The sequence below is a fragment of the Siniperca chuatsi genome, linkage group LG4, assembly GCF_020085105.1.
Source record: "Siniperca chuatsi isolate FFG_IHB_CAS linkage group LG4, ASM2008510v1, whole genome shotgun sequence".
Taxonomy (NCBI): domain Eukaryota; kingdom Metazoa; phylum Chordata; class Actinopteri; order Centrarchiformes; family Sinipercidae; genus Siniperca; species Siniperca chuatsi.
In genome coordinates, this window is record NC_058045.1 from 29,999,273 (window position 1) to 30,023,287 (window position 24,015).

A 24,015-nucleotide genomic window follows, 5' to 3' on the forward strand; every position below is an offset into this window, starting at 1 on the left:
CAAAAAGTGATTTAGTGTCAGTCAGCCTGTAGAAAGGTTCAGTCTTCTCTGGTGAACTAAAGAAAAAGAAACAATAGAGATGTTTAGACATTTTGCTTTAATTTAGTTTGCCTACAGATGCATGTACAATAAATGTGTACTGTACTGGATAAGAGTGACATATCTCGTGTTCCTCTGAAAACATTCTGACACTATCTGCTGGTGACAAAATGACGTGGCAGCCTTTCCTGCTGGTAATATTTCACCCCATCACAGAGGAGAGTAAAAGTGAAAGATTTTCACATTGTTGAACAGAGCTGTGACGCCATTACAGGGCTGGAAAATTGGGAGTATATTAAGTGGAAAGGTGAAGAGACTATAAGTTGGTGAGTCCTGCTATTGAAAGATACCTTGCATATCAAATGGCGGAGAAAAGTTTTGTTCTTGAAGGTTTCGTGAACTGCCATGTGTGTTCAGAGACTTCCAGAGATCCTGTGTCTCTGAGCTGCAGCCACAGCTTCTGTTCAAGCTGCCTGCAAAAATTCTGGGAACAAGCTGATCTTTGCACTGAAGGATCTGGCTGAATCCTTTGCTGAGAGACAGAAAGCCGGATCATCTGGGACAGAAAAAGAGGAGCAAAAGCTGGAGGTGGTGTGTAGTAAACATCAAGACTGTATATTGTTCTGTAAGGATGAAAATAGAGCTGTGTCCTGTTTGTGAAGCTCCTCGCCACCAGAGTCACAAGGTGGTTCCTATGGCACAAGCAGTCAGTGACCTGAAGGACCAGCTGAAATCTGACTTAAAGTCTCTACAGGACAAGAGGGGCAAATACAAACACGTGGATAAAACATACAACAAAGGAACACTCCAAGACGAAGCTGTTGTCCACAGAGAATCAGTTTGGAGCCGAGTTCAACAAGTTCCTGAAAGAAGAAGAGGAGTCCAGACTGGCAGCTCTGAGGGAGGAAGAGGGGCAGAAGGGGAAGACTAGCAGTAGAGAGATGAAGATGATTCAGGAGCAGATCTCCTCTCAGACAGTATCTCTGCTGTTGAAGAAGACCTGCAGAAACACAACGTGCCATTCCTCAGCAGTTCCTCAGACCAGAGTCCAGGGCTCACTGTCAGATCCGCAACTGGTCTCAGGAGCACTGATAGATGTGGCCAAACACCTGGGCAACCTGTCCTTCAGAGTCTGGGAGAAGATGAAGCAGAAGGTCCACCTCAGTCCTGTCATTCTGGACCCGAACACTGCAGGCCGCTGGCTCTATCTGTCTGATGATCTGACCAGTGTGAGATATGGAGACACAAAGCAACGGCTCCCTTACAATCCGAAGAGAAACACTGAGTATACTGCTGTTCATGGCTCTGAGAGCTTCAGCTCAGGGACACACAGCTGGGAGGTGGATTTGGTTAAAGAGTCAGTTGAAAGGAAGAGACTTGCCTCATCAGAATATGGAATCTGGTGTTTAATGCATCGCAGTGGGAAATACACTGATGGTTTTGGTGAGACTTTCCAGTGAAGAAGAGTCTCCAAAGGATCAGAGTCCACCTGGACTATGACAGAGGGGAGGTGTCCCTGACGACATGACTCACATCTGCACTCACAGAGACACTTTCACTGAAAAACACTTCCTATGTTTTGACACTGGAGATTTCTCTGTAATGTTGAGGGGGGGCGGTGAGGTCTAAGTGATTTCCGAAGCACAGAATGAGAAACTCATTCTCATTCAAATTGGCTGTAATTTTAACTCATATAGCCACAGAAAGCCTCATCTTACCTCGTTTATTTTTTGACATTTCACAGTTACTTTCCATCTTTTAAGCATCCAAGTTTTGAAATATATACTGAACTCAACATAGAATTACCCATGCCCGAGCATGGCGATTATGATCATATTGCCCACACCTAACATACAGTATGTCTATTACTGACACTATTTATATATATATATTTAAATATTTATGTAAATATCTCTGCTTACATATGTTGCTTCATGTTTTGTCCAAAGTGGCTGCATGACACTACTCCATCCTGTTCCGGATCCGGATTGCAGGTGATCATGTGGATGTTTTTTGTGCCGGGCAGGCATCGGTCGACCCCCCCCGGTGCCACCGTGTTTGGAAAAAAATGTTGCAAAAGTGATACAATATGATAAAATCCCCTCTAGGGTGGCCAGATGTGTCAGAAAATGTGATGAAGTGCCCTCTAGGGTGCAGGTCCAGAAGAGAAAACGTGATGCAGTGCACCAATGGGTGCCCTTAAAATGGAGAAAACACGATGAAGTGCCCCCTACGGTGGCCTTTAAGTGGAGAAAACGCCATGCAGTGCCACGTAGGCTGCCCTACATGCTAGAAAATGAGTTGGCATCTACGTGCCTCTAAATAGTTAAGTAGTTAATAGCTCCCCTGTGTGTTTTTATTGCAGAGGTGTAGTAGTTATACTGAGTCACATATAAAACTATTTTAATCATAACCAGGGTTTGGGTGCCCCACCCCGAGCTGATGTTAGCATTTAGCTCAGCTAGTACAGCCTCACATTGCTGTTAGCATGCTGCTAGCATGGCTGTATCCTCTCAGTCTTTAGTCAGAGAGAAACCTGAGTATCCTGACAAGACAAACTGTTCCCCAGCTGCTGACACAGTAATTAAGCAAGATAAGTGTTTGTAAAATGGAGTCATATGTTATAATGAGTAATACAGTGAGTTGACAACAAGAACCTCTCCTCAGACAGACATCCTGCAGTGTCACTCAGCACTGTAAGTGGAGGATTTCATTTTCCTCCAATTAAACTTGAGTCTAACATTTACATGACATTTTATTAAAGATGTGAAGTGTTGTAATGAGGGGTAACTCAGTCAGACTTAACTCCCCTCCCGCTCCTCCCTGCGGGGGAGTCCATATTTACTTTGAACAGGTGTTTAATGAACTTCAGTGACTCTGTGTGTAAGCAGACTGGATTAGAAACTGATTCATATACAGACGGATGGATCTGAAGCTCTGCTGTTTCTCTTCCAGCTGATATCAGATCAAATCAGACTTAACTGATGCTGTTTGTTGTATGCATAGACTGTGTATAAACCTTATATACAGTCTATGGTTATATGTGGAGCTGTGATCATAATACAGTTGTACTATATACCACTGTACTGTAATTACATCTCATGAACATAAGAAATAAATCGTAGAAAAGGTTTCAGTCGTAGTCATCTGGACACTGTTTTCAGAATCAAGACATTTTGGCTCCCATCCAGAAGTCATTTTCAATTGTGAAAATGGTCTGAGAGCTGAGAAATTTAAGCTACTCTGTGTTGCTTAAGCCCTGCCCCCAGGGAGGAGTCTTCCTGAGTGCTGTTTACCCTGCCTAGTTTCACCTGAAACTGACCTTCTTTTGTTTCCATGATGGCCCAGTAATCAGGCCTATTGTTTTCTGGCTGCACCTCCCTCATCACTGTTAAGTACCTGATTAGCATATGATTGGCTTGACCATGGTGTCACTTGACCTTTCGGATGGGAGCCGAAACGTCTTGATTCTGAAAACAGTGTCCAGATGACTACGACTGAAACCTTTTCTACGATGGAACACTCCTGGACGAATGAGGGACTACACCGTCTTGATAAGAAATAAATCTAAATAATAGCTTCCTTACTACTTTCCCCCCAAATCCCAGTAAGTAATACATGTGAATGATAATACTTATTTACTGATACTGCTGTGTCCAAAGTGTTTGTACATTCCTCATACTGTATTATAAACTGTGTGGCTCCAGAGGAACGGTTGTGTTACCTCAATTACAAGGGTTTATCCTCTGTACGGTGGCCATTTTAGGAGGCTTGTCAGGCTCAGCTCACACTGTCAGACCTAAGGTTAGCATGCTAACCTTAGGATAACGTCTAGGCTCAGCTAAACTTATCTTAATATCTTAACACAGTGTCTTCTTACGTTTTGCATGCAAGCATACCATTGCTTTGCCTGTTGGCAAGTTCATGGTATGTTAGCATTAATTACAGTTAACTACAGCTCAGCCACACAAGAATTTGCTGCTGCAATCAGCTCACATAACACTTCTCTGTGTGAGTTTGTAGTGGAGTTTAATCCGTCTGTGAGCAGTCTTTATTAGAGAACATAGTGGGTTGATCCTCCTCTCAGGTCACCAACATGGGAAGCTGTTGTCTGAACTGTAATGAAGGCTTTAAGAGGTGTTTGTAACAAGAAGAGTCCATTGATTTACAATTTCGTAAGTAAACAACTTTCTGAATGAGGCGTCCTGATAGACTACTGGGTATGACATATATGCATGTCGTAAGCCTCTCTCTGGAGCGTCGTTTCCTGTCTGTATGTTGGCTGTTATTAGGCAGGTTTCCATCCAAATGTAGCGCAGATTTTAACATAATTTTCAGGAAACCAGCAAAAGAAACAGAAGTTGGTTCATCGAGATAAGCAGTAGGTGGCGCTAATGTTCCAGTCAGGTGCCATTATACCATTATATATTATTGTCTCTTCAGCGGACATTTAAAGGTCCAGTGTGTAACATTTAGAAGGAGCTACTGGCACAAATGGAATAAGAATCACCTTAGAATCACCTTTCATTACCTTAGAATAAGCACATTATATCTATATATTCCACGGAGGTCACCATGGTGCACTGCCATGTTTCTACAGTAGCCCAGAATGGACAAACCAATCACTGGCTCTAGAGAGGGCCTTTCACGTATCACCGTAGTTTCTCCTACAGGCTTTGAACGGGAGGGTGATCCGAGCGGTATTCAAATGTTTGCAAACTGTAAAAAACGCTGGATGCCGCTAAATCCTGAACGTTTCACCGGTCCTTTAGGTCTCATGCCTTATGTACGTCGTGATTTATTTGCTTAGTCTGTTTCCATTGACCTTCGGCGTCTTTTCTTTTTATCAAAACACAAACTTTTCCACCTCAGCCAAGCGTAAAAACATTTTTGCGAAATTTCAACTTTAAAATATAAAGTTTAGTGTTTCCACTCCATTTTTGGGGAGGCAAATTGAAAATGCTCATAAAACAGAAATGCACCTGTTGTCAATTAAAGGAAAAAAATCCCCCCCCCCCAAAAAAAACTCTGAAAGCTGAGAGTTCAGCTCAGAGACTCAAAGACACAAGTATATCACATCACATTAGACGAAGTCTTCCTCATTTAGATTAAAGAAGCTGCTGCTTTTCTGTCAATCAGGGTCCAGCCTAAGCAAATTGATCTCACATAAATGAATAACTGTGTTTATCATGAATCTATGAAACACACTTTACAGTAGTAGTAGTACAACCAAGAATATTAAATCCACTTTAATGTGAGCTGTCAGAAAACCTTTCATGAGTTCAGTTTTGACAAACATGTAGACTGAGTCAGAACATAAACTTTATTTCTCTACACATCATTATTCACAGTAGGTTTCACACAGTAACAAAATACAACAATAATATCTGAAACACAGAAATGCAGTCTGCTGCTACGCTGTGTGACAAGTTAAGTAAGATGCTGTTAAAAAGTGACATTTAGTGTGAAATAAAAATAAAATATTTCAATACAAAGTGAGAACAGTTCAGGTGTGAGCAGTAGGTGAGTTCAGGCCTGTGACAGATCCACCTGAAACAACAAACAACACACGTTAAGTGACAGCAGATTTAAGATTGGATGGATGTTCAAGACAAAAATAACTTCATTCACACATCATGTTTCAAAACACAGTTGGAGGTATTTAACTATGATCTGTCAGCCAATGAGCAGCTGGAGCAGACTGGACTGTCCTGAGGACACCCGGCTTTTGTCTTTTGTCTGTCCTTCCATCAAAGAAAAGATCAAATGGGAACTTTCCCCTTCACTCTGTTTGATTATCTGTCTCCATTGAAGGCTGTAAGGGGTTAAAAAACGCTTGATCTGGTTGGTTTTGAACGGCCTGACTTCATGATTTGTGGCAGATTCAGTGAGGGTTGAATTCTGTTTGTTGTCCAATTAATTTCACGAAAGCATGAAACTCATTTTGTTATCAATATCATGATACTTAATATTTGTCCCTGACTATTCCCTAAAGCTCTTTGGACCAAATGCATGTTTTTAAAGCTCCCTAAACCTAGTGGAAATCTGAACAACAGTTTGTTTTCTTCAGCTCATCTGCTGTCTTCCCAGGAGCTCTCTGAGCCATCAGTCTTATCAAACAGCAGGGAAGTCAAACTATTTATAACCTGACAGAGAGTCGAGGAATTCACAGTGACAGAGGCTGTCGTCTGATGACAGCAGGCATTCACACTGAGGGGGCCAAAGGGCTTTTGGAGGCTAAATTATGTCTCTGATGCTTTCACTCAAGCAAAACAAAATTCCTTCAAACCTCAAACATAGATCAGTCAATGACAGACTCACGGGAAGTCTTACCTTTTTTAAGGACCTGATGCTGCTTCCACGAATTGCCGCCATCAGGTCGTCGCGGCTCGACCTCTGTGGGGGAGGCAAACGTGACGATTCATCTTGTCTCTTCTGCAGTGACGGCTTCAAGGCGTTCTTCAGGTCCTTGAGAATATCTGCGCTCTCCTTTTCATTGGCGCCATTCTTGAGCTTCTTTGACTTGGGTTTCCTTTGGTTTGACTGACTCTTTGTGCTGTTCGAGCCTTCGTGCTGTTTGACCATTTCGGCGATCTTCCTTGTCGGTGGGTCTAGAGATGGAGGAGGAGGAGGAGGAGGATTTCTGTTCTGATTTTCAACAGTTTTAGAAGATTGTGATGGCTTCTTTGGTGGTCTGTTTTCTGCAGACGAACCAGAACCTTGTCCTGACACCTCTGGAGGACTCTGTTCCTTCTTCTGTTGGAGCCTCCTCTGTCGCTGTTGGTCCTGGTTGCGTGTTAGGATTCCGGTCGCCGTCATCCTCGGGCCCGGGAGGTCGAACTGGTAACCGAGCTTGAGCAGAGTGGTGTTTTCCCTCAGCAGTTGGACCATCTCCATCTCCACCTTCCCCCCGCAGATGTGCCTCTGGTTGTGGAAGCGAAGCTCCACCAGTGTCCTGTTGTGCTGCAGCGCCGCCAGCAGAGCCAGGATGCCCTGACCAGACACGAAGTTGGATTCTATGTTCAGGTTTCGGATGAAGCAGTTCTCACGGAGCATCTTGGAGATGGCAAAGGCCACCCGGTCATCAGCGTGAGTGTTGGCGAGGCTGAAAACATGGACATGAGTGTTTGTGCACAGCGCCTCTGCGAAACGAAGCAAGGTTTCCTGGGAAATGTCTTCGATGTTGTTGAGGTTGACCTCGCTCATGGTGGGGTCGTCACACAGGATCTGCTCCAGAGTTTTGTCGATGACGATCGGGTTCCCGCTCGGTCTGTCAGAGGTTGCATCCAAGTTTTGGTCTGTGGTTTCAGTCCTCCTCGATTCACTCTTCAAGACTTTTGACGGACCGTTCTTCTGAGGACATTTACTCCTGATCGTAGCCTCCTTTTTACACTCATCTTTCTTTTCCACCTCGTCTTCCTTCGCATAATTTTTGCGAAAGACACTCTGAGCTTTCTTTCCTTTTTGTGAAATCCTTTTCCTGTCGCTGTCCAGAGTCTTGCCGGTGTCGCTGGTGGTCACTGTCACTCGCTCCCCCCTGCTCTTATCTGGGCATCCTTCCTGCACACGATAACAGGACAGAAAATTAGGTCGAACCCTGACATTCTCCAGCCTCTGGCTTTTAATTAAGATCCCTCTCCAGCGCTGGCAGACAGTCATTAAAGCTGCCCTTTCTCAGACAGTCTTTATTTTTATACTGTTTTCCAGCAACACATTTAAGTAAACTGGATACATGTGACACTTTCTACATCATCAAGGTTCATTCTTACTTTGGTCTTAAACTAAAAGGCTTCATATCAAAACCACATTTGATTTTTGCACGATTTTGACTTGATATTGTAATTTGCACATGAATTCAGTGATGTGAATCAGAAAGACTTGCATTAAATGTGTACGCCAGTGATTTTAGTATTGATTTTCCATAAAGTTGTTGAGGACTTGTGAGAGACATACAAAAAGCAATTAAAACTTTAAAAAGAATCGAGGCAACAGAGGCTGAGAGATTCAGACTTTTGGTCTCTAGTATGGATCAAGCTCCAAAAACACTGAATCCTACATTTCCCACATTGCAACTGGATAGCGTCTTCCATTAGACTTTCTTTCAGACTCCACACCTCCAGTTTATAATGCAGATACAGTTATAAATCTCCAAGCCTAAACTGAGATAACCCTTTTATGATTATGACGTCATTAGGGTTATTTTTTACTCCAGAGCCACAGGAGACATTATACAACTTTTTCACAGGCTGAGTAGGACTAACCATGATGAGTAAACTGATCTTCAAGTGCAAAATTGTTGGAGTGCTCCTTTAATCCCAAACTGAAACTCAATCTATTTTCTGATTTTTCAGAAAAGTGCCAACTGTCAAAGCGTTGATCTTGATGAGGATTGTGACTGTTTAGTCTTGCCACTCAAATTAGTTAATTCCTTGATATACCACACATGTTGAAAACAACATAAACAGTGCGGGTTGCCGTGTCCAAAGTCAAATAACAGATTCATTTAACACTAAATCAATTTTTCAAATTGAGAATTATATGTTCAGTAACTTCATTACACTATCAATTGATTCTGGTCCCAGTCTGTGGTGTTCAGTGCAACGACTACTGACTTTGCTTTGTACTCCAACCCCCAACAAAGTACAAGTCAGCATTACGTTCATTGTGACCTGGGCCATATAAAAATAAATCTACTGTCGGCAGTGTGGAGAAGTGTAATTTGCAAAGAGACTGAGACTAACAGTAGTAGTAGTACTGTTGAGGCTAAAATTAGGTATTAAGTTGCTCATGAAAGCTGAATGAATAGATTTTTTTGGCCACTTGGGGGTAGCAGAACGAGTTGAAAACAAAACATCTCACAAAATGTCAGCTTACAAATTAGTTACCATGAGGGACTCCTTTCAAATTATGTGTAGTTGTTTCGTCAATTTTTAATATAAAAATACTGCAACTTTATACAGATATTCTGTCAATTCAATTAATCAACAAAATTTCTGAACACAAATGTTTTCTTTATTTGACTTTAGCCATTGTACCACTATAGTTTCATACTGTGTTCCTCTTAACACACTAATTAATATACAGTATATAGTGGCAATGGTTAAAATTACTCAAATGTACTCTGGCGTTGGTGTTAATTGAAATTTAAGGTACTCCTATCTCTTTGCATTACTGACATAAACTGCTGATCCTTTTTCAAAGTTTTTAGATTGATTTCCACCCCTCCAGGCAGCCATTGGTTTCCGTTGATTTCTATTAAAATCAACATGCAGTGACTTGAAACTTGCTGCAAAGAGATAATCCATCACATCCAAAATGTAGTCAACTTTTTTTTTACTGTCAAAGTTATGGATCATTATGTGGTGATGCAGGTGCAAGCAGGGACCATTTTTGAAACTCTCCTTGCTGCTGTAACATCCACGAACTGAAAGTCAGATGCAGGTTCATTATTTATTTTTGGAAAATCAAACCCAGAAGATATTAAACAAACATGAATGTTGTGAAAAGGATAATGTGAATTTTGCATCATTTGAATTTCAAATCTCAGATGTCGGAGCATCCTTTTTAGGCACCAAATAGTAGAGTTTTGAAAACACTTGCTGCCCTCAACTGTATTACAAACAAAACTATAACAAGAAAAAAGCTTCGGCACAAAAAGCTATTTTTAAAAAAACAACAACTGAGGAATGATTTTGGGAATTTTTTAGCAGGGATGTGAAGTATACTCTCTTGGTAGTTAAAACATGCAGTTATGATCCTTCAAGTGTGATATAGAAAACTTGCAGACGGAGTATTGATGTCCCCTCTCACCTGTCCAGCGTTGGACTCCATCCTCCCGTCCTCCAGCAGCTTCTTATTCTCATCCTCCCAGTATTTCTGCAGAGCGTCCCTGTCGAAGGTCCCCGTTGGAGTTTTGGCGGTCTGGTCTTTCTGCCTGAGGCCGATGGGGATGTTGTCGTCGAGGTTGGCCAGCTCCCTCTCCAGCTCCTGGAGCTCCTCGGGGGACAGAGTGGCCAGCAGCTCGTCTTCATCCTCCTCCTCAAACTTCTTCAGCTCCCTGCGGTACCCAAAGGTACTCATGGTTCTGCGCTTGTTTTAGGACTCTCTGAACACTTAAATCTCTAACTTGAGCTCTTCTTCTTGCACTCCTATCTCCTTCTACTTGATAAATAAATAAATAAATAAATCTTCCCTCAGTTGTTCTCGCTTTCCTGCTTGAATCTCCTCTTGCTCAGTGACTTGTCATCCATCAGATTCCTTCACATCACGGATGCTGTGGACAACTGGTGGCACATCAGAGAGTCCACGTTCATCTACTGTACCCAGCTGCCAGAGGAGCCTGAAAGGGAGAAAGGGGAGGGTTGCCATGCCACTGATGGTCTTGTCTTTTTTTAGGGTGTTGGGTGGAGGGGGTCAATGAGATAGGCTTACTGCAGGAATGTGAGCCCTCTGAGACGCCTGTGCTGAGAGCTCATCAGCGACTCGTGCCTCGAAAGAAACGAAGGGAACAAAACACCGTGGGGAGACATTGGAGATGAAGCTCTGCGGCGTTACGCAACATGTCAGGACATAGAAACACGCCTTGGTTGTGGTGTTGTCAGGGAAACACTTGTTCTCCCTGAGGATGGTGGGATTATGTACAGTACAGCTCCGGCTGGTACTGAGGAGGACTGATGCTGTTTACACCAGGACACAACAACATCAAGTCAAGACAGATTGATTTGTAAGACTCTTTCAAAGTAATAATGCCCAACTATCTTACGGACATTTGGTGGAACAAAAACAAAGTAGTGGTTGGTTTTCATCTCCACAATCACACCTTATTGCTATGTCAGTCGATAAAGGTTAACTGCCGTGATAAAATCATTTGTCTTAGTGCAGCTCAGATAAAAACTGAAGCACAGGACAAAAAACAATCTCACCCCAAAATCTATTTAGTAGCTGTTCATCATTTTTCAGCCAACATGAACGAGAGAAAAAAGCGCTAAACAAAATGGAAATTAGAACATTTGTAATTCCATCAATACCGACAACTGAGCAAACTCCATCTGCTGATGAAGACTGTGTGATATGACTGAAAGCTCCAGAACAGCTACTAAATAGACTTTGAGGTGAGATTTTTTTGTCAACTGCTGTTTCCAAGGTCAAGAATGAACTCAACAACACAATTAGATTAGATCGATATAATCAAATCACAATACAACAATGTCCACAGGGAGCACAGGAGTCCAGTCTGAGGTCAAATGTTAAAAATGCACATCGTATTACCTCCGTTTCCAGAAAGTGGTTACCAAAAAAGAAAGAACATACTAAATTAAATAGAAAGAGAAAGAACCAAGCACTAAACACTGCATGTTTCCAGACCCAAAAAAAGAAAAAATGCAAAGACGATCAATGGTCACGAACTGAAAAGTCACAGCTGTTGTTTGAATGGTCTTAAACTTTACTGAATGTAGTATATATTAGAAAGCAACACTTATATCACATATTTAGATTTAAATTATTAATGTTGAAGACAGTAGAGTTACAGTGGGCGATTGGAGGCCTTGGAGGTACAGAGTCCGGCAGTCAAACACCTGTAAGATTCATTTTCACAGTAAAAAAAGGAAATAGTTCGAGTGTTGGCCCACTCGGCTGAGTTCTGGCACTAGAGGACCAATATCGAGTCAGCTCTGGCCCATTAATGGCTGCCAGCTTTGGTTTGATTTTGGGGACGCTAACTTGGGCCAAATTGAGTTTTGGGATCATACAACTACAACATCTTTTTTAGATAGTTTTGTCTGTAGTTTCTCTCCAGTCTGTCTGACTGTTTGACTCCTCGTGTTTCTTGACCCATATGACTACTTTTTAGTGTTGTCACTGTGTTACCACATCTCAGATATTAACTTTTTTGGGGAACAATGTTTTTATTACTGATAAAAATGATGGACACAACTATGAAAATAAGAGCCAAGTATGTTATCTGACATTTCCTTTAACAATCAGCTCTGTTCGGCTCCAGATTTGGGCCAGAGGAAACTGCTGGGTCATTTATTACGAGTCTGTCAACCATGTGAATTGAATTCAGGCCGCTGTCATTTTAGCAACCTGTGGTAAAATTTGAAATAATGAAAAATCTGCAGTTTATTTTGAAATTGCTGTGTTCAGCAAAATAATCACAAAGCTGGACACAATATAGTACAGTCTAATAGAAACTACAACCTCCTAAAATCACAGTAGAGTTGAATCACAGTGTGAACACAAACTAAACATTATAATCTTCACAGAGCTACTGTTTATTAGCTGCAGGGCTGTTGTATTGCATCCTACCATGTGGCATAGGTGTTGTCATTATTGTGTCTACCCCTGTACTTGTCGCATGAGTAACATTGGTATGAATGTGTAGGACTGACCCTCAGTATTAAAGTTTCTTTGAGGGGAGGGTGGTTTGTTGTTTGGTTGCCAAGACGACCATCAGAGCTCAGGAACAACATCATCACTGAGCATGTTTAACAAGCTGCTTGGCAGTCGTATCATGTTGCATGTCTGAAGTGAAAAGACTCTGGGTGACATAACAACACTGTCAATTTCTGCTGTAAATTTGACCTTTGACCTGGATTATTGCTGATTAGCATCAGTCATCCAGCTGTGCAGTCCAGACTGAGAATGGAAACGGACCAAACGGACCAAACTGCGGGTTTCTGCATGTTTAACCCATTAATACAAAATTTTATATTCATCAGTTTTTAGATTCATTTCCTTCCTTTCAGGCAGCCGTTGGTTTCAGTTAATTTTTACAAAAATCAACATGCAGAGAGATAATCTATCACAGTCGGTGTTTAGCTAACTTTATTCATTTATTACACTTCTCCGTGATTCTTTTTGACAATCTTTTTATGTTTGTTTTTTTCCCTCTGAGACACTTGGAGGCTTCAGAACTGCTACAAAACAGCTGGAAAATGTCGCAGATGTGTTAGCAACCAGACAGATATTGTTATCTAAACAATTTCTCTGGTTTCTTTTGTAACAAGCTGAAACTGAAGACAAAACCAGTTCCATGGATCAGTGAGGAAATGATCACTTGCCATTAAAAAGAGGATTTAAAGCTACACTAATCAATATTGTTATTTTAGCCATGGATCAAAGGACGATGTGTAATGTGAAAGGTGTTCGTAATGATGAACGCACAGAGAAATGTCACCAATTTTGCAGCTCTCAGGAGTTTTTTAGCCTCTTTTAGCTCCTGGTTTTGGTTTTACAGCACATTTACTTTCCGGTTCAGTCTCAGTGTTTCCAGCAGCAGGCAGCTGTTTTCAGCAAACACGCTCTGAAACCCACCGTACACCTGCCCAGCACCAAACTGCAGACAGACAAATCCACCAGGTAAATACAAATACGACTCCAACGGGATGATCATGTAGCTCTGTGTTTGCTGGATGTTAGTGTGTTGCTAATATGTTAGCCACAACTACGTTATGTCAGATGTGGTGTTTTCAGCTTGTTCTGCTGCCCCCAAGTGGCCAAGAATTCCAATTAATGCTGCTTTAACTTAAACATACAGAAACACAATCAGCTGTTCACAGAGCAGAGGTCCTCCAATATGGCCGCTGGATGGAGTGTTATGTCACAAGAAACTCCTGGGATATGTTATATACTCCTTGTTTTACTGTCTCACTTTAATCTGAATGTGCTTTGCTTTATTTTACTGTAGCACATTAACACACACACCCGCTGGTTACAGCTGCCTTCCAGCAGGTGTCAACAGTTTGGAGGTCATTCAGAACAAGTGACCTCTTCCTGTTATCAGGTTCTCGGGTGACCTACCAGAATGTGGAGCCATGTTGTATTTGTTGTTGTTTCTGCAGGTCAGGAGGTTAAATTTAGAGTCGATCTGCTTTCACTGTCTGTCAGCCAGAGGAAGCAGCTCACACCTCCTCGCTGTGTTTACTGTCAGTGTGTGTTGTTGTTCAGTGCAATTGGAAAACGCTACGGCTGAATGTTACAGTCAGAGCTGAAGTTCGTTCAGTTGCAGTTCCTCTGATGGCCGCTACATGGGGGAAAACCCAACTTCTCTCTGGAAAGACAAAGTCAAGACATTTTGTCCAGACTGAAATCTCTCACCAGCTATTGGATGGATTGCCATAAAATTGGGTTCAGACATTCATGGTACCCAGAGTATGAATTTTAATGACTTTGGTGATCCCAGACTTTCCATGTAACGCCACCAGCAGGTCAAACTTTCACTTATCCAGTGAAATATTTTCACATCTAACACATGTGGCCATGTGGTAATTTGTAGATGTTTGATAAATACAGGCCCCGTTACATACACCACAAAAGGAAATAAAGTCATTACTGACATTTAAGACTCAGTTGATAAGATAGAAATCCTCCTCTCCTCAGTTCTGCCTGCAGATGATTTTGGCGTACAGGTCGTTCTCTTTGAACAGCAGGTAGTCCTTCAGCCTGTTGGGCAGCTGGACGGACATCAGACCACTGCAGCTCAGGTGTTTCCTGATCACCACTCTGCTCAGGTGAGACAGAGAACGAGGGTTACCTGGATCACAGGAGAACAGCAGTTTGTACCAAAGTGGCAGGAAACATGTCGTGTCCTGCCAATGAAGCAGGAAGATTTAGTGCGTCCCCCTGGTTCTGATGTGTAACGGCAGCTCTCTAATCGGATTGTTTTTACCACACAGTTAACTCACGCGTGGTCCTGTGAATGTGAGGCCACTCCCTGTGTTTCTCCAGGATCTTTGTCAGTTTGCCGCAGAGAGAAACCTGACCGACGTAGTCGAGGAGGATCGACACGACACGGCCCACCAGGTTCACCAGCCAGGAGACGCTGACAAAATCACAAAACTGGACAACAAACAACGTTCATTTGACACAGACAGGTAGTTATACTGTTCAGACAAAACTGTAGAGATGGTAACACTTTATTTGTCTTTTAGAATTTACACATAATTCACACCTATTTGCCAAAACTATTTGTACTTTTATATTAGCATAAAGCCCTTAAAACACTCTGGTACTGGTGGAGAGATATGTTCTGCTTCGTTTTGTACATATCAGACAAAACGATTTATTTTGATTAATCTTTCGCGGGTGAAGACTGTGAGATGCGGTTGAAATCTCCAGAAAAAGCTAGCAAGTGGACCTTCAGTTGAGATTATTTTATAACTGCTGTTAGACAGGACAAGAATGAGCTTTCATGCACATCCATTGATGTAAAAATTCCTTTTGAGATCAGGTTAGGAATGGAGTTTGATAGCATTCAAATCAAATTCAAATCCAGTACTCCCTTTCTGAATCTTATTAGGTTTACCTTTCAACATTTGCAAGTAAATAAAAGCTAAAATAGCTATAAGTCAAAGATGTCTGATCACCTTTTGTTGGCTGAGAAGGCAGAAACACTACAGTTTTAGTAGCTGCCTAATTGATGTTCACAACCTGTACCTACAACAAGCATAATATATGAAATGTTAATTCAAATCTGACAGACACGTCCAATTAACAGCTGTGGCCTCCTGAACTTACTCCTGTTACTTTCTTAAGGTCCTGATTCACAACTATGAAGTCGATCAGATTAAAATGTTGATCTGATATGAATCATGAAGTTTAAACTGGGAGATTCTTAAATTGATGTGAGGTGATCAGCTGATCATTTCTCTAGAGAAGAGTCACCACTCGGTTGGTCCCTATTGAACTACAAAAACACACAGTCCTACATTGGTGTTACAGAGTGACGTGTCTTTTTACACACAAACACAAACAAGAACAGAGAAAAAAATAACTATCTTAACAACCCATTGCGCCAGGTTCAAACTTTGAAACGTCTCTTTACTAATTACTTCTACATTAAGAAAACTCACAGCAACTTTTTCCTCCTGATGTTGTGAGTAACCAGACTCACTTAGGTCGTCCCAGTCGTCGTCATGGTTACAACAGAAACACTTCTCAGCATCGTAGCCATTGTTGAGCAGCAGCCTCAGCATCACCTCGTCCTTCAGGCAGTACTGCAGCGCTGTGGGAAACACCGTGTCGCTCACCACCGTGAAGTAACAGTTCACGTCTGCTTTGGCCGCCAGCAGCAGCTTAACGATCTCGTAGCGCCCTGACCTGACCGCCACCAGGAGGCAGCACAGCGGGTCCAGGTCAGGTTTGGCCCCCGACTTCAGCAGAATCTCAGTACAGGTCGCGTCCCCGTTGGAGACGGCAAAGTACAGCGGGCTTCTCCTCATGTCTCCGTAATTTTCAGAGATGTGAGGGGCTAACAGCGCGTTGACGTCGAAACCTTTCTGCAGCAGGAGCTCCAGGCAGTGGACGTGGCCCCCGTCAGCGGCAGAGTGGACAGGGCTGTGGCCGGACAGCCGCAGGGCCCGTCTAGTGGTGACTGGGATCAAAATCCTCAAAGCTCTGATGGAGAAAAGGCATAGATCATTCTGAAAGAACTGAAGCATCAGAAACTAATATGCATGAAAGCTGGACAGTCTGAATGAGTCATTTATCTTAAAATACTTTTCTTAGAGGAGGGGCTATGGATCAAACCTGAGCTGTCTGGTACAAAATGCCTCTGACTGAACTTGAAGAAATGATCCACGTCATTCAGGAATGTAAAAAACAGAGCACCAGTTTTACCCATCAAAGTCTGTTTACAGGTCTTGGGGAGTATAACTGCAAATGTGAAAAAAGTTGTATAAAGTCTTTTGTTACTCCAGAGGGAGCTGTGTGAAGTCTAATTGTGGTCGGTTGGGGCTGAAGGCTACAAGTTTGAAAATGAAACTGAATCTTGGGGTGTGAAGCTAAAACGAAATGAGCTCACCAGACCTCTGTAGCCCGCTCCTCATGTTTGCTGGAGGCAAGCGGCTCGAGGCTACATTAGCCGCTACTAGCATTACACACCTGAATCTCCGACTGAACTGTTGGCGGTTGCTCAAGTTGCTTTGTGGGTAATGTAGGCGTGAGGATTTGACATGGAAGAAGAATGTGTGGAATAAAAAACGATATCTCTGGTTCTGCTGCATCGATTTTGATTAATGTTGTGCAATGCTAAATCGGCGGAGTACTCCTTTAGAAAGCTGATTGGGGTGTGAACGCTAATAACCAAACCAAAAAGTTCCAGGAACTATGGATCCAAAGGAACTAAATTCAGGAACTAAACTGGGAACTAAAATCTGAAGAACCATGAAGATTACATCAATTAGACCGGTGACGGATTAAAAAACGATAGCAGTGTTTGAAACATGTTTGAGTTGGATGTAATTAATAAATAAAAATAGGAGACTGAAAACTCCATATCACCGCAGTGTCTCTAAAGTGGATGATCTACGGAGCCAAAAAATGTGTCATAAAAAAAAAAAGCACCAAACAAGAAGGCGACTGAAATGCTGCAAACAGAGTCAGTGGTTCTGTCACAGGAAGAGCAGACAGCATTGAGCCACTTGCAGAGACGCATCAGGAATGCAGACCAACGCAAGTCGGAAAGCTTATTGCGTTTTTGCACAGGCTCCTCTGTACTTTGCACAAAACAAATTAAAGTATCCTTCAATGCTGAAACAGGTTTTGGTAGAAGGCCTGTTGCTGTAAGTGTGGAGCAATAACTGATGTTCCTTACATACAGCTCCTACCCAGAGGTTTGATAATGTTCTATCTGATAACTTCTTTGCATTGGACATCATATAAGGTGAGGTGTCCATAAACAATGCTTAATGCATTAACTTGAGAATCTCCGCACTACCTTCCATTACAAATAGACATACGGCTCAGAAGGAATGGAAGAAGAAAGGTAGGCGAGACAACACAAAATTGATTGCGAGAATGCAAAATATTGCGAGGAAATCCAAAACATATTGCGAGAGTGTTTCATGTTTAATTAATATCTATTTTAGTAAGTAATCTCCATGAGACTTAGCAAATAAAGTTTTAATTCTCTCGTTCACTTAGCTCTCTCTCTCATTTTTTTGTACTAGTCATGAAGCCGACGACAAAATATAGTTTTAATAAAACAACAAGAAAGGTCTGCCCCTTGTCCTAATGTTATTGACACCCAGTACTTCCTTTTTTGAATAAAGCTGTACATAAATTGTAGTTGCCGCAGCGTCTGTGTTTGACCAATCAGAGACAAACTCTTCCCTGATTCCTGAACTATCAGAAAATCCGACCCCCCCGGATCAGGGACTTCTTTGGCTCAGACCAACACTAAGCCAACTTTTCTTTTTCCATACCGAACAAGCCTGGTTGATCGCTGCGTCAGCAGTTGTATAACATCGACCTACTCACAGGTAGTGTCCTTCGTATGCAGCGTGGTGGATGGGCAGCTGGGAGCTCAGGTTGTGGATGTTGGGATTTGCTCCGTGCTGCAGCAGGATGTCGATGCAGTCTGGATTCCCCGAACCTGCAGCATCGTACAGGACACTGTCGCCATTTGGCGCCTGGGCGTTTACATCAGCACCTAAATGTCAAAGCAGAAAAAGAATAATTTTGGAACAGTAGCACAAAGATGTTTTTAACAATATTTAAGCCCAATGTATGGGAATCTATTCCTTAAAGGGGCAAGCCACTCATTTTTGTCATGGTTAGAACATCTCTGCCTGTGAAAACAGTTGTATAATGTCTAATGTGGCTCTGTCAAGTCTAAGGAAATATTGGACTTTTGGATCCAGAGTAATTGGCTTCAAAACATAAATTTGACCTTGTATCCATATTTTAAGTTGCTCTGTTTACTTAAACAACATTGGCGAAAACTACCTGTCACAACCGGCAAAAGGCTGCAGAAGCCAACTTTCTCTGAAGAAATTACTGTAATGAGACCGCCTTAGATAGACCATTAAGTACAAAGGCCTATAATCTCAACATATTGACACATTTAAAACCTGATCACCAGAAATATCTTGATATCTTGAAATCATAATTATGAAATAATAGGCTTAAAAGTAGAAATGATATTCTTGTGATTTTGAGATAATAGACATTATTTATTATTTAAACCTGTACTCACTGATTTTTTGGCCACTTGTGGGCAGCAGAACAAACTGTAAACTCATTCAACCTGATTCTTGGAAATATGTTTGCCTGTTCTACATCCAGCAGACACAGATCAACATGATCATCCCACTGGAGTCATGTTTGTGTCGACCTGATGAATGTAAGGCTCTTCACCAACTGCTAAAAACATATCTGGCTCTTTAGCTGCTAAATGTTCCACTTTCTTCACCAGCTAGTCTCTAACAGTGTCTGTCTGCAGTTTGGTGCTGAGCAGGTAGTGCACAGTGGGTTTATCAGAGCTTATTGGATGAAGCTGCTGCTGCTGGAAACACTGAGACTGAACCACACAGTAAAGGTGCCGTAAAACCAAAACTAGGAGCTAAAAGAGGCAAAAAAACCCTCCTTAGAGCTGCAGAGTTGGTGACACTTCTCTTTGGGTTCAAAACTACAAGTGACCCCTTTCAAACGACAGTCATTTGATGCATTGTAAACATAAAAAGATTTTAAAATGTGAAAATGTGTGGTATTATCGGTTCACCGTGTTTGATGAGGAGCTCCAGGACTTCAGGGTGGCTGTACTCCGCAGCGATGCCCAGAGGAGTCACTCCATGCTGGTCTGTCTCTGAAACCTGACCTCCGTTCTGCAACAGGAGCTCCACGACATGAACACAGCCGGCCCTGGAGGCCTCGTGCATGGCCGTCCACTTCTTCAGACACACCTGCTCCACCCGAGCTCCTCCAGCTATTAGAGTGGAAACCATCTGATAAGATCCGGCTCTGACTGCTGCAGGGAGGACATGAGAGGATGAGGAGCTGATAGGGAGGATGGACAAAAACAAAGGTTTTCTCTCGGGCATCACTACATGTCTGCTGTGAAGGACAGAATATACCGAAAGGGACACAGTGCTGGAGAGGCAGACTTCTGACCTAAAAGCAGAGGGGATTCGTTCTTGCTGTTGGTGGTGTGAGGAGAAGCTCCGTGGTCCAGTAGCATCTTCACATTTTCCACCAAACCAGCTTTCACTGCTAAAGTCAGGAAGGTCTCGCCCTCCGAAGTATTTTCCTCCAGAGTCAGACTGAAAGACGCTGAAGCACACAACAAAAATTATACATTATTTCACTGAATTCAGCTCTGAAAGTGTGACAGTGAACAATCATCTTCGCTCCTGCACCAGCACATACTGACTTTTATTAGATTGTCAGTAAAACAACAGTTGTTTATTATAAAGAGTATGGTCTAGACCTGATATGACAAGTGCAATGAGATAACTTCTGTCATGAATTGGCGCTATATAAATAAAATTGAACTGAATTGAATTTAAAGCCTGTTGAATAAGACGAACACTGAGGCAGACGATGCACATGCTGACAATATCATACACTGTAAACAGCACACAAGAAGCAGTTTGCAGCTCATTTGGGGCGACCTGGTGACCCTGAGGTTTAAGACGGCGTAATCACATCACCCCTGGTTTGAGTCCAAAGTAAAGGCAAAAATACAAAAATAAAAACTCCTTTAATTAAATAGTGAAGAAGTACAAATACTTTTACATTTATATTCACATTTTCTTATGTTTCACACATCAGGATTCATTGATAAAAAAAAAGGAATAAAGTGTAATCAATTAAATTAAATAATTATTTATATTATTGAATTCAACACAATCGATTGAAACACAATTAAAATTGTTGTAAAGTACATTTACAAGCATTGTACATCAACTTATTTTTAATAAATCTTTCAAGTAATATTAATGTATATTTAATGACTTTTCATTTTGATAATTCATTGTAAGACCGTTTTAAAGAGTAACCCAGGACCAGACCAGCCACATTGGTTACTAGATCTCGTTGTGCTTTTTGAGGTGTAAATTAAAGGTGTTCAGTACACGTACGAACAAATCTTAAACACCAAATCTTTAAACTGAACTGACTTCACTGAATCACCAATGTCATTAAACCAACCAGTAGCTTTTAGCAGTGAAGCTCCACTTACTGGTGGCTGAGAGCAGCACTGTCAGCTCAGATGTGATTCACAGCGCATTATTTCCTCTTTAAAAACTTACTAAAAGGCCACAGAAACAATTATAATGTGATAACTCTGTTGCAGATAGGTGGCTGCTGAGCTATTAATCTTCTACAGTCCTTGAGGTTTAGTACTAGTGTGAAAAGCTTCACATTGCTGTCCACAATCACTTCTGACTGTCACGTAAAATAAAAGGTTGGACCTCTTCCCCACCGTACAGCACCGTCTCCAGGACCAGGACAAGAGGTTGGACCGCCGCCCTGTGCAGAGGATACCAGCCACACTCATCCACCTGACTGAAGGCTGCTGGGAAATCACAGAGCTTCTGCAGTGCCAACATGTCACCTGCAGGGACAGTTTCAGTGAGTTTTAACTTTTTTTCCAGTAGATTGTGTTAAAATGTCAGATCAGAACATAGTAGATGTTTTGTCTCTATGATCTCTATCTCACACCAGTAGTCATTGTTAATGCTTGTTTTCTTCTCATGTAAGACTACATTTCCCATCAGCCCTGTTGCTTCCTTCCCCTTCCCCCTCCTTGAAAAGCACAACCATGTTGAAATTTTTTTTCTCATCAGTCTTTCCCCCTCTTCACCATCTGCCAACAGCAGAAACAATCAAGTGTGTGTGGCCAACCATGTGCCATGGAGAGCCAACAGTCGGCCGGCTTTCATTCCAACCAAAGACTCCACCCGCTGATGAGCACTTCTTCAGGTAGAGGGGAAGAACACTGGAATCCCCTGCGACGGTGACCTGCAGACTGTTGGCTCTCTGTGGCACATGGTCGGCCACCCCTGCAATAAAAGCTTTAGTTGGGTTTGCGCTGGAAGAACTGTTTTCAGCTGTAAAGTGATCCAGCATATTTCCCTCTAAATCCGACCTGGTGGCTCAATAATGGGAATGCAATACTTAATAATAATAATTGTGCAATATACTCTTTTTTCAGATATTTATTTATTCATACTTCTATTACTGCTTGTGCAATATCTACCGTCTCATAATCATCTTAATAAGCTACACTTAACTTGACAGTACTCATTATTGCACTATTACTTATTACTTATATTATTACACTGTATTATTATACCGTGCATACTTATCAACCTATCAACCTCTAAATCCACTTTTGTACTTACACTTATTTGCTTTTATACTTACTGTATATCCACTTTGTACTTAATTTATCTGACCTGTATTATAGTGTATTATATTCTGATTTGCTTAGAACTTCTATCCCTGTGTGCACTGACGTGAAAGTGAGCTGCTGTAGCAAAAGAGTTTCCCCTCGGGGATCAATAAAGTATTTCTGATCTGTTCTGATCTGATCTGATGTACAGTGTGGAGCCAGCAGAGGTCGACAGTCTCCTGTGTACTGCAATTATGCCATGTTATTGATGTTACAATAAGGTACAGAACTTCTCCTTGTCCAGTGGACCAGTGAGAAGATATTGCCCCTTCCTCTTTTGTGCTATATGACAAACTAAAGTACAGCTCAACTCATAGTGCCTTAGTGTTGTGTTCAGAACAGCTTCAGTGCTCCTTGTCAAAGATTCTCCAAGTCTCTGGAACTCTACCGGAGGGATGAACAGCATTCTTCCAGAAGATATCCTCTCATTTGGTGTTTAGATGATGGTGGGTTGAGATCTGACAGCTGTGATAGCCATAACGTATGTTATATATTCACATTCAGTGACCTCTTGTGAGCTGAAAGGAAGCGTCTGTATTTTCTACATTCATTTGTATGTGTATTTGGATCCACTTGCAGCCCGTCTCATCCACTAGGGACTGATGTTTACTGACAAATCAAAACTGTTTATTGATGTTAGTACTGTGGCCAGTTTGAATTGCTAACAACACCGAGATTTGACTTTTTACCTTGTTTGATGGCTTCCACAAGCTTCAGAGCTTCACTCCTGAACGTACAAATGAGAAGATAAAAGGAAATTTCAGAAAAGTGCAACATCGCTACGGATGGTGAAGTTGGTGTCATGTTGCTGTACCTCCCTGATCCTGTCAGATGTTGTCTCTGACACGACTCCTGAATGCTCATCTGGACGTTGTAGTCCAGAAGTTCGTCTTCATCCATGCCATCAGCTGCATCCATCCTTCTGACATCATACAGGTACACAAGCAACAACATTAATTGCTGCTAAAATAAACCTCAAACTAAAAATCCTCTTGCTTAAACTCTCTGGGTAATAATCTGTTGATCGCTAATTAACTTTACACAGTTTATTCAAGTCAAGAGACATCTTTGTCTCTAGAGTAGAACTGATCTTGGTCTGAAATTTTGCTGTTATAAATGCTGGTCTGACGGGACCCTTAGCATTTAGTGTGGAACTGATACACAGCTCTCGAGTCTCAGTGAGTATGTACGTATGAGTGTGTGTAATGACAGAGAGCAGTCTGAGATCAAATTTACTTTTGTTTGGAGTAAACTGCCATGCTTACTTTTTAATCAACTGCTTTCTCTTTCTTGATCTTTTTTTTTGCTATCAGCTCCATTTTCAAGACACTTTGACCCCTGACCTCCTTACTGGTGATCATATATAACATTGGTGATCCAGGCACTCCAGCAATTACATAGTCTTATCATTTTTATATCATTCTGTATAGGAGAACTTGCAAAATACACCTGAAACATAATAAAACCCTAAATTTCATAATTCTCACCTGATTAATGTGTCAGCGTTGTAGTCATAGGACGAAGCAGCAGCGGCAGCAGCACGGTGTTTGTTTCATGGCTGAACTGCCCTCCCCCACCATCACACACACACACACACACACACACACACACACACACACCACACTATTTATAGGTGTCACCTGTTCCAGTGTATTTAACATGCAGGCCGTTCCACAGCACCTAATGGAGTGTAATGTCACTCTGTGCACAATTTCCACAGCTAATGACAAACAATAATGAGCTGGCCTGTTGTATTAATATTTATTGTGTCATTATGATTCATCAGACAGCGATGGCGT

At 41.9% G+C, this 24,015-nt stretch overlaps 2 protein-coding genes and 1 pseudogene across 9 annotated transcripts; 1 reads left to right on the top strand and 2 right to left on the bottom strand.

Annotated features, from left to right (window-relative positions):
- The first annotated feature begins 401 nt into the window (after window positions 1–401).
- Window positions 402–1,668, top strand: LOC122875191 (annotated as a pseudogene).
- A 3,671-nt stretch (window positions 1,669–5,339) lies between these two features.
- On the bottom strand, window positions 5,340–10,129 carry lmod2a (leiomodin 2 (cardiac) a). Its single transcript, XM_044193670.1, has 3 exons — window positions 9,850–10,129; window positions 6,373–7,599; window positions 5,340–5,589 (listed from the first exon to the last, which is right to left on the bottom strand). Exons 1-3 carry the CDS (start codon window positions 10,117–10,119, stop codon window positions 5,569–5,571), a joined length of 1,518 nt encoding a protein of 505 aa, XP_044049605.1. The 5' UTR covers window positions 10,120–10,129; the 3' UTR covers window positions 5,340–5,568.
- A 118-nt stretch (window positions 10,130–10,247) lies between these two features.
- Window positions 10,248–23,816, bottom strand: asb15a (ankyrin repeat and SOCS box containing 15a). Of its 8 annotated transcripts, none has more exons than XM_044193665.1 (11): window positions 23,704–23,787; window positions 23,031–23,138; window positions 22,906–22,943; window positions 21,245–21,376; window positions 19,933–20,091; window positions 19,544–19,789; window positions 18,301–18,472; window positions 15,894–16,437; window positions 14,727–14,880; window positions 14,379–14,575; window positions 10,248–10,378 (listed from the first exon to the last, which is right to left on the bottom strand). In XM_044193665.1, the coding sequence occupies exons 2-10, from the start codon at window positions 23,132–23,134 to the stop codon at window positions 14,418–14,420; spliced, it is 1,707 nt and encodes a 568-aa protein (XP_044049600.1). In that variant the 5' UTR covers window positions 23,135–23,138; window positions 23,704–23,787; the 3' UTR covers window positions 10,248–10,378; window positions 14,379–14,417. The 8 variants fall into 8 exon arrangements, with proteins under 8 accessions (XP_044049600.1, XP_044049597.1, XP_044049599.1 ...); XM_044193662.1 differs by lacking the exon at window positions 10,248–10,378 and adding an exon at window positions 10,601–10,715; XM_044193664.1 differs by lacking the exon at window positions 10,248–10,378 and adding an exon at window positions 10,731–14,092.
- Window positions 23,817–24,015: the final 199 nt, after the last annotated feature.